This window comes from Acromyrmex echinatior, chromosome 7 (genome assembly GCF_024713525.1).
Source record: "Acromyrmex echinatior isolate Ae372 chromosome 7, ASM2471352v2, whole genome shotgun sequence".
In the NCBI taxonomy this organism is placed as follows: Eukaryota; Metazoa; Arthropoda; class Insecta; order Hymenoptera; family Formicidae; genus Acromyrmex; species Acromyrmex echinatior.
The window spans coordinates 9607392-9617767 of record NC_141858.1 but is presented as its reverse complement, the minus strand read 5'-3'; the positions used below and the strand labels follow the sequence as shown (position 1 = coordinate 9617767).

At 27.2% G+C, this 10376-nt stretch overlaps 1 protein-coding gene across 19 annotated transcripts; it reads left to right on the top strand.

Annotated features, from left to right (window-relative positions):
• Positions 1-846: 846 nt before the first annotated feature.
• On the top strand, positions 847-10194 carry LOC105154447 (Brother of Yb). Of its 19 annotated transcripts, none has more exons than XM_087407993.1 (21): positions 852-1055; positions 1644-1709; positions 2067-2275; positions 2437-2476; positions 2554-2747; positions 2876-3153; positions 3650-3852; positions 3947-4094; positions 4164-4248; positions 4338-4502; positions 4682-4837; positions 5445-5597; positions 5681-5924; positions 6029-6175; positions 6310-6491; positions 6595-6720; positions 6788-6936; positions 7043-7216; positions 7343-7514; positions 7715-7894; positions 7966-10194. In XM_087407993.1, exons 3-21 carry the CDS (start codon positions 2210-2212, stop codon positions 8185-8187), a joined length of 3084 nt encoding a protein of 1027 aa, XP_087264119.1. In that variant the 5' UTR covers positions 852-1055; positions 1644-1709; positions 2067-2209; the 3' UTR covers positions 8188-10194. The 19 variants fall into 19 exon arrangements, with proteins under 19 accessions (XP_011068287.2, XP_087264119.1, XP_087264117.1 ...); XM_087407991.1 differs by having other exon boundaries at positions 1644-1888; XM_087407985.1 differs by having other exon boundaries at positions 1516-1709.
• The last annotated feature ends 182 nt before the right edge of the window (positions 10195-10376 follow it).

Here is a 10376-nt window from a genome sequence, read left to right as displayed (position 1 = left end):
ATATACAATATATAATATTATCAGGGAATGGAAGTAACTCATTATTTATAACGAAGTTAAAGTTGCAAGTCACTTTTTTGGTAACTTTATTGGTAACTGATAGTAGTTACCAGTAAACTAAATAGTCGTTAACTTTAACGATTAAATTTCACTAAGCACAACATTTAACTACCAGATTTCATTTCATGCAAAAACGCGAATAAGCGTAATTTTATTGAAATTGAAAGTAAGGAGTGTCTTCTAGATAATTACCTAATAACTTATCTCTGTACTCACCACGTTGTTATTTCGCCAGTTTCGTTACATTGAAACGTGAACCCTCAATACCCATGCAGCGTAATGAGCGCATCACAGACTTTGCGCAGCTAATCATAAATCGTTATTTCATAAAGGTTGCAATCACATTAAGACTAATTTTATAAATTTTAACATCTTTAATCGTTATTTTCAATGAGAAATACATTTAATTCTGTACTTAGATACATAATAATGAAAAATAAATGACAAATACAATATTTAAACGTCATTTATGGACTTGTTGATTCCGCTTACGCTCATTGCGCTTCAGATGAGATAAAGGGATTCGAAACCGTATAACGAAAATTGCAGAACGCTCGTGATTGGTTCTGTTCTCGTTCCGCATTCCACTATTCCGCTGCATGGGTTTGCACCCTTAGGGTGAAATCGCACGGTGCTGAAAAGGACTGCGAAATAAAGAATGCGTCATTCAAACAACCAATTAGCATTATTCGGAATAACGCAGAAGAATGCTAATTGGTTGCTTCTATGAATTTCGCATTCTCTATTCCGCAATCGTTTTCCGCATGATGTAATTTCATCCTTAGAAAAAGAAGTACAAAGTCTGTTTTCTGTGGCTGAACTAATGTACACTTTTAGAACTTGAAGTGAGATAGGTATAGATAGTTGACATTTGTTGAAAGTGAGAAAGAGAGTGCTAGTGCAGTCTAGTGTAGGAACAGCAAATAGATCAACAGTCTTCAGACACGATCCTGCGTGCAATGTGTACTGCTAGTCCATAGTCCATATTTTATAAGGTCTATATGTACATGTGTTGTTTTGCTGTGAAATTGTCGAATATATTAGTTGCTTTTCATTTATACCGATTTTCAGATAATTTTTACTTGTGATTTCATAATAACTCAGTTGAATGCTTGTCTCTTTTGCATTCTAATAAGTGAGATTTAATTGAGTTTTTGTTTATAATCTGCACAAGATCGAGATCGTGCTTTAGTGAATCTCGTAAACTCACTTTAGTGAGGTTATGAATCCGTGTTGTCATGTAATAACTTTTTATAGTAAGAAAATAATGATGTCATCATTAATGAGTGCTTTCCATTTGATGACACAAATTGACACAAGTCGACACAAGTGTCGTTCTATCTTTGTTGACATTCAGAGAGTGATAAAGATAGAACAATTGTATCAAACAATTGTAACTTATAGTCAAATGGAAAGCATCCAAAATCTGAATATGAAATACTCAGCTTACTTTAGACTCAGTTTCACTTGTGTGTAAATGGAAAGCAACTATATTGTCAGGCGTGATATTTATAATCGCCTCCTTCGTGTTTCTTCCTCTGTCTTCTATTGAAATTTTGATCCTGGGACGTGTCGGTAATCAGTATCGTGAGATTTAATTAAATATAACGATTGATCTTGACTGGGCTCGACCAAAGTTCACGCCAAAGGTACGGTTTTGGAGCAGCGTAAAGGCTAGAGAAAAAGAAAGAGACCTATTTGAAAATTCCGAGGTTTTCTTATATACGAAAACAGAAGTATCCTTCATCCATGGCAGTAATCAAAGATCATGCTGTTCGCAGCAATTTCTTATTGATTACTCTTATTGTTAGCAGGGATCTAATTTGAGGTTATTCTTTATTTACAACGATTATCGTATTATGCTGTTTTGAATCGTTGCAAATCTTGAACTAAAGTTTTTTCGAGTCAGCACATTATCATTGAAGAAAATTACCTGCTTTTTATAATTTTATTTATTAAATATATTTTTCAAGAAAAAACTTTTCACATGTAATGAATTTTTGCAGGGTATATTTGTGTATATTTGAATATTTAATGATTCAAAAAAGTTGGTGAAGATTGATTGCAAAGTTCTTGTAATCAAAGATTTGAAAAGAGACTGAAGGAAATAACTTACAATTGTAGTCTTTTTTTATAAATTTATCAAACAATGCCGGTTCCTGTTAGAAAAAGGATTCCTATTAAAACTTCAACAACTACATATAACAATCCAAAGGTAAGATAAAGTGTAAAAGGCACACGAAAAATAGAAATATGAACTGCATATAAAAAAATAGGAAAGCAACTTATATGTATCATATGTTAATGAGCCAAATTAAGTAATAAAAAAATTTTTAATAGAATTATATAAACTATTGCGAAGTCTTTATTTTTCAGAACTATGAATCTCAAAAGATGAAGTTTCATAAGCATCAAGGTAATGTTCACAAACTGAATATTTATTGGTGTGTTAAATAAATTGAATCATTTAATTATTATATCTATTTCGTTTAGTTTTAGATATCATTCCTGCTACAGCTAAGGCAATAAAAATAAGAAATGTAAAAAATCCATATTGCATGAGAGCTTATGAAGTTGAAAAACATACAGAAACGCTCTGCAAGATTGAAGAAAGGTTATTAAATTTTATGAAAACAAATGAATTTTTGAAGAGAAAATCTAATACAGAAGATGCTCAAATTGGTGACGTAAGTTATTATATTGCAGTTGAATGTTAATAGTGTATTAAATGTTAATAGTTAATAATCTAATTAATATCTTATACAAATATTAAGTTTTTTGTAAGATATGGTTAATCTTTATATTTATCTCGCAGATGGTTCTTGTACAAGATAGTTTTAAAGCTGAGATAAAATTACCATCATATGTTTGTCGAGGTTTGATAACTGGTATTAAAAAAGAGTATGGGATGTATTATATAATTCTTTTAGTGGATCATGGAATTAGTATTGGATTAACTAGGGATAAATTTCATATACTTCCAAAAAATCTTATCCCTGATAAGTATTTAACGAAAACTGTTGGTGTATATAATATTATACCGATCTGCATGAGAAAAAGCACTATTTTAAATGGTTGCAACACTATAGCAGTGTGAGTTTTCTCTGTTATAATCGTTTTTTTAATCTACTTAAATAGGCATATTAAATATCAAGGTTAAAAATCGATATAAGTTTCTTGTTGCCGCTTCCGTGATGCTAATTGAGTATCTTACAGTACATCGTGAACAGCTATCATTGCATGTTTTGGTAGCTATGTCTATCAACGTTATATACGTCTATCAAGGAGTTATAGTGTAATATTTATACATACATATTTATGCATTATATTGTCATTTATAAGCAAGTAAACAATTTAAGCAAATATTAGGTGTTGGAATTAATTCGTAGCGTTTTACAAGTGATGGGAAGTACTTTCATTAATGTATTTTTTAATGCTCATGTGAAATAAATAACATTCTTTCATTAAAAAACGCTACGAATTAATTCCAACACCTAATATAATAAAAAGTAAAAAAACAAAAAACTAAATAGCGCATATCTGATGTGTAATAAAATAAAAACATTCAAAAGATTGCAATTACCCAAAGTGTTGCAGAAAAATGGACCGAGAAAGCAGTTCAATTTACAAAACGTCTTCTCAGTGCATGTAAAATGGTATACTTTGATCATTTAATCACAAACAAAAGTAATGGAATAGAATACGGAGAATTCTATTTTGTCATTGATAAAGTTGTCATGTCATTGAGTGAAGCTTTATTTCTTAATTATCATGCAGTTTACATAGAAGGAGGTATATGAATTTCATAAGATTTTTCTATAATAAATCTATTAAAATAGATTAAATAACATTCAAATAACATGCAATTTCATAATTTTATATCCAGAATTATTGAAACTAGTTGAAACACACTCACAACTTAAAGAAAAACGATGGTACATTTTATATGTAAAGTTTTCAAGAAATAAAGAAAAAAGATACAATGGAACACGCATCAAAGGAACTAATAATACTCACACAAAATTCTTTCTCAGGTACATGTTCATATAAATATATATGTAATTATATATAGAATTATTCATGATTTTTATATTTGTTATCAGTGAAAAGATTTTAGTACAGAGCTCAATAGACTGTGACATCTTATGTGATATTACAGACCTCAGATATCCTAAAGGAATACATCAGGTATATGAGTATAAATATATTTTGATTGATTAAGAATATAGTAAAAATATAATTATGTTTAATATTTTTCTGTTTTTTCTGTTCTCTAGGGTTGGGATGAGAACATCAAATCTTCCAGACCAAGAAAACTTCAGTCTTACATATGGCCTGCTATAAACAATGGATTAAACGTTGTTGCTATTGGATCAACACAGTGTGGTAAAACGAGCGGATGCGTAATGGCTGTTTGCGGTCAAATAGCTTTGCGTCTACATGTAAAATATTTTTTGTATTTTATATGAGTACCACAAAGAACTTAATCATCTTTTCAAGCATAGCATAAGCACAATATTTTTCTTAAAAATTTATATAAATAAAATTTGCACATACATACATGCATATGTATAAAAAAATCTTTATTTTAATTGATTAAAATAATTGATATCTGTTTTAGGAAATACGTAATGGAACTCAGCCGTTAGCATTGATTTTATGTGCCTCGTCTTGTGAAGTAATTTCCGTTCAATCTTTGTGCGAATCGTTTCTGCGAACTTTTACTAATATAAAATGTGTTGCTGCATTTAATGGCAAGTCGGATAGATCAGTAGCGGTAAATTTATCAATATTTTTACAATAATGTTCAATATCTTTTTAACCTTTTTTGGTATGATCGTCGATTTAATCGACAGCCATACTAGGCGTTCATATATGATTGCGCGTCAATCATTTGATTTGAAATAAAACACATGTTATCATTATTATTGATTTTCATTTTATCTATTAAAAGATATATTTTTATTAGTTTCTTTAAAAAAAAAAGATACATTGTATGTAATAAAAATGACAAAGTGTAATACACAATATCGCAGAAAATATAATGTCGGTTTAGCTGTAATTTCACACTTTGAAACATTTATTATACCAATTTTTCTAAATTGAATTTTACTTATTTGTTTTTCTACTAATAAAATAATTTATATTTTAATTTTTTATTTAAACATATTTTAAGTGTTTTTTCTACTATTATCAATAGAAGAAAATTGTTGTGCAAATAAATTATCTAGAAAACACTAAAAAAAGATGATGTATGAAAATTTCTTCATAATCAAATGCTATTACGCCTTATCAATGATTTGGTAACACTAAGCGGCGAATATTATACTGAAAAGGTGAAGAAAATATAAGAAACTATTCTCATTCTTCAATTTTTGTTTCAGGCAATGATATATAATGGTTGTCAAATTTTAGTGACTACACCGCGATATCTAGTCAGATTCTTAAATAAAAATAAAGGTATATTGTCATTTGATCGACTTTCTTGTTTAATACTTGACAATGTCGATGTAATTTTGGATAAATATTACAATTCGGTCAGTGAACACTTGTAATATATTTAGTATTATTACTTAGCATAGAGATAAAATTTCTAAAGTTTTCTAAATTTTTTTAATAGGTAGGAGAACTCTTCAAAAAGCACAAGATAATCGAGAATCGTGAACCACAACAAAATGATAGACCAATATTGCAGATAATTGTATCGGCAACAACCTGGACGCCCGAGATTAAGAAATTTGTACATCTAGTGATGTATAATCCATATATATGCATCGCGTCATTTATAGAAGCTGTGGTTTTTAAATCTGTAAATCTAAAACTGTACCAAGTAAACACTGGATACAAGAGTCAAAAATTATTCGGTAAGAAAACTTATAAACATGAATATTTGGCTGTATCAGCGTTTATTAAAAAATTACACACAAAATATTATATTTCTAATATTTCGAAACTATTTCAATGTTAGATCTAATGTCAAAAAATGAGTACCTTACGATGAGAACAGCGATAATATGTACGAACGCCGAAGAAGCTGAAGATTTAAATACTTTTTTAATTTTGACAAAGAAAACTCTGCTAATTCATGACAAAATGAAATCATCTGCTATACGAGGTACAATGACAAATTTTAATCACATTAAGAAATGCTCTATCGTATACTTGATGTTTTATTTTATTGTTGATTTAATTAATGTTTCTTTTTTTGCCTTTTTGACAGTTATATATTAATTCCTTTATTTTTTGCAGCTTTACGAGAAAATTGGATAGCATGTGTTTGTGGCTCCTATCCAGTACTGATATGTACTGATCCAGTCCTATCTGATCTGAATTTTACTAATATTCAGTGGCTAATACATTTTTCTGTATTATCAAAATTAAAAAATCAATTCAATTATAGGTTTTCTTTACTTTTAGATAATTTAACGGAGGTAATTATTAAATGAGAACTTAAGATTGCTCTTTTATTTTACACTGTAAATAAATTATTACGCTTATATTAAATATTCTATAATTAATAACTATAAATTTAAGGATTCATCTAACTGTAAAATTAGTATTATTGTTGACGAGAACGATACTATACAGTTATTAAGTATAGTAAAAATAATGCAACGAATGAACATTGCAATACAACCGAAAATACTTGACTACATTCAGGTAAGCTGATGTTATTTTTCAAAATATTTTTATTATGATTTTTAGTTATAATTAAATATGATTTCAGCGAAAAGCTCTTGAGTTAGAGAGGAATAAGAAAGTATATGCTCTATGTGATAATGTAAAATCATTTGGCTTCTGTCGAACACGAAATGTCTGTGTATTTAGACATTGTGTTCTTTCTGAAATTGATGCACCAATGACAAATATACAGATGTAAGTAATTTTCTATTAGTCCATCGTATATTCATTTTTCAATATTTTTAAGTTATTATATTAATTATTCAATATTTTTCATTATTCAATACTTTTGTTCATACAGAGGTGATAAAGTGAAGTTGATAGTGACATATATTCATGATACGACGCATTTTTCTGCAAGAATTCTTGAACATATTCCACATTCTAATGAATCGGAAAAAATAACATTTTCCAATATAGAGTATATGCAAAATACGGGTAAAATACAAAGTTATTATGGAAATATCGAAAACAGGTATGTACTGAGCAATTTCACAATTAAAAAAAAAATATTTGTCCGTATACTCCCTGAATTTCTATATATTTTCTTTGTATAATTAATTATAGAAAAATCGTATATTTTCTTAATAATCAATTATAGGAAAATGTCTACTTCGACAAATGTAGGTGATATCTGCGTTTTGGAGGAAACTATCGATACATTTAAACGAGTGCAAATTACACGCATCAAATATGACAGAGATTATTCTGAAGATGAAATATTCGTAGATGTGAGATGTATTGACAGCGGTATTGTACATGAATACATTAATGTAAGATTATTTTATATTATTTAGTTTACATTATGTTCAAATTTTATATTAAACATTTTCTTTTAACAATATGCATATTCTTCAAAAAAATAATACAAATGATCATTTTTTAGATTAAATATGAGATATGATTATGTGAATTTATGAAAGTGTTATTTATAACTTATCTTCTTATAAATTTATTCGGTTTTATATTTTAGGTACGTAAACTAATGCACATCCCAAAGGAATTATTAGATCTTCCAACACATATTGTTGAAATATTTTTAACTAATTTAATTCCTTGGGATGAGGAATATATGTGGAATCATTATACTAATGAACAGGTGCACAAGTGGTTCTCAGAAAATTTCGATGAAAGGTCTTATATTATCGGAGAAGTAAGAGTCTTTCATGATTATGAAGGAAAAATATATGAGAGTAAGAAAATATATGAATGAATTATTTACAGGTTCATCTTCATCTTGGAAATACAATATGGTTAGATGATTTAAAAATAGGAACAAAGTTAATTGGTCATCACGATTTAATAGGATCCTCTTTAAAAAAGGAATTATGCCATGGGAATTATTCAATTGTAAACAACAATCACTTATCGAATTTATTTAAACTTTGCAGAAACAGCGGAATGACAGAAATCAATGGTCATAACCTACATGCTGCAGACAAATAAATGAAGAAATCTTTTATTATCATTTGTATTTTTAAAAGATTGGATGATTTTAGAAAGTTAATTTTTTTAATGTGCATTTATTAGAAAAGATTGGTACAATATCATTCGTCTATCTTGTAGTGTTTAACTGTGAATGTTATACACTAGTGGATGCAAAGTTTTAGGGACTTCTACATATTTTAGGTATTAAAAATGAAGAGAAGTAAAAATAATTATTCTTCATTTTGTTTGTCATCACTGCAATTATAACCTCAGAAGCGAGAAAATAATAAAAATTGTGACCAATCTGAAAATAAATTATATTTTAATAGAAATATTTTTTAATATTTTTATTATCGCTAGAATAGATTTATTAAAAGACACTGTAATGTCTCCAATAAAATATAAAGAAAAATTAACTTCTTATTTCAGGAAGAAATCATATTTGTCATATATCATTAAATCATATTTATTTCTATTAATTTATTATATTATTTGTCATAGCTATGAACATAGCTTCTTTCTCATTTTTGATTATACAATATATATGTATAATTTATTTCCAGATATATGATTATTTATTAATGAAACAAAAAGAGCGTTCGATATATTTCATAAGTGGCTTTTATCGATTGTAAGTGTTATTGAAACATATTTTTATATTAATATATTTTGCAAAAATTTCTATTTTGCCTTGCTTCTCACAATCGGAGATAGTACTTGTGAGCAAACAGGAACTTTAATTCTAAATCAAACATACTCAAATTATAGGTTTTTTTTCTATAGCTGAACTTTTTGAAACTTAAAGATAGATATATATTTAATATTTGGCAAAAGTGAGAGAGCAGTTCTAATGCAGTTTAATATAGCAATAAAAAACATCTTTTATTCTTTTTTTGCGGGATAATCTTCTCTACAAAACTTCTTTTTATTTGTCGAATACGAAAATCTTTTTCATTGTTGGTATGTTCCTTTAACAATAAATACGAATAGATGGATAATTATGTTGAGGATGTTATGTGCGTAAAATCAAATTTTATTTCTCTAAAAGAAAATTACTCAAAATAAGTGGAAAAAGGCCCAAAGACTTTACATTCACATAGTCGAGGATAAATTTTTTGAAATTATATTAATTAAAATATATGTATTAATAAATCAGAATTGCCACAGATCTAGAAAACCGAGAAGTCAGGGAAATTGAAAAAATTGGTCATGGAAAATCGAGAAAAGTTAGGGGAAAGTACAAAAAGAGACTAAAATTTTAAACTTTGTTCACAATTCGCTTAAACTGTTCCTATTTTAAATAATTTTTATAATTCTTTAAATAATATATCTGAGGTTTTAGTAAAAAACTCATGTACTTTAAATAATTTTTTAAAAATAATTAAAATTTATATTTTATTCATTAATTTCATTTGATCGCTCTTTTTTGTCATATAGCTACATTCTTTTTTCCAATACTAATTTATTTTTTGTTAGCTTGAATTTGCTCCCAAAATTTTATTATGCTATTAAGCTTCTTTTAAGTTTTCAAGAAAGCTACCTTGTATTATTTCTTACAATTTTTGATTTTAAGTGTTACAATTTTTTTTACATATTTTTGAATATTGAAATTTTCACATATTTTATATTGGTCATAGAAATTTTCCATTTTTATCTGAAAAATCGGTAAAAGTCAGGGAATTTAAAAATTCATTTTCTGTGGCAACTCTGTTAAAGTATATGTATTAATAAATATATGTATATGTATTAATAAATAAATGTAAAAAAATGAACGTAAAAAAATAAATATGAATAGATGGGTAATTGTGTCGAGATGTTATTGTGTGCATAAAATCAAATTTTATTTCTCTAAAAGAAAATTACTCAAAATAAGAGGAAAAAGGCCAAAAATTTTATATCCATATAGTCGAGGGTAAATTTTTTTGAAACTATATTAAATATATGTATTAATTGAATTAAAATATATGTATTGATTAATCATATATGTATATGTATTAATAAATGAAATAAAGTAATATAAAAAAATGAAGTATTTTAATTTAACAAAAAATGGAAACCTAATAAAATATCAATTTAGCAAAACTATCTCTGTTCACAAATCATGAATGTAAGAAATAAATGAATTATCTATAAGAAATTCCAGAACATATAATGCTGTATCAGTATTTGATATGAACGATAATTAATCGTGTTTTACTTGATATATT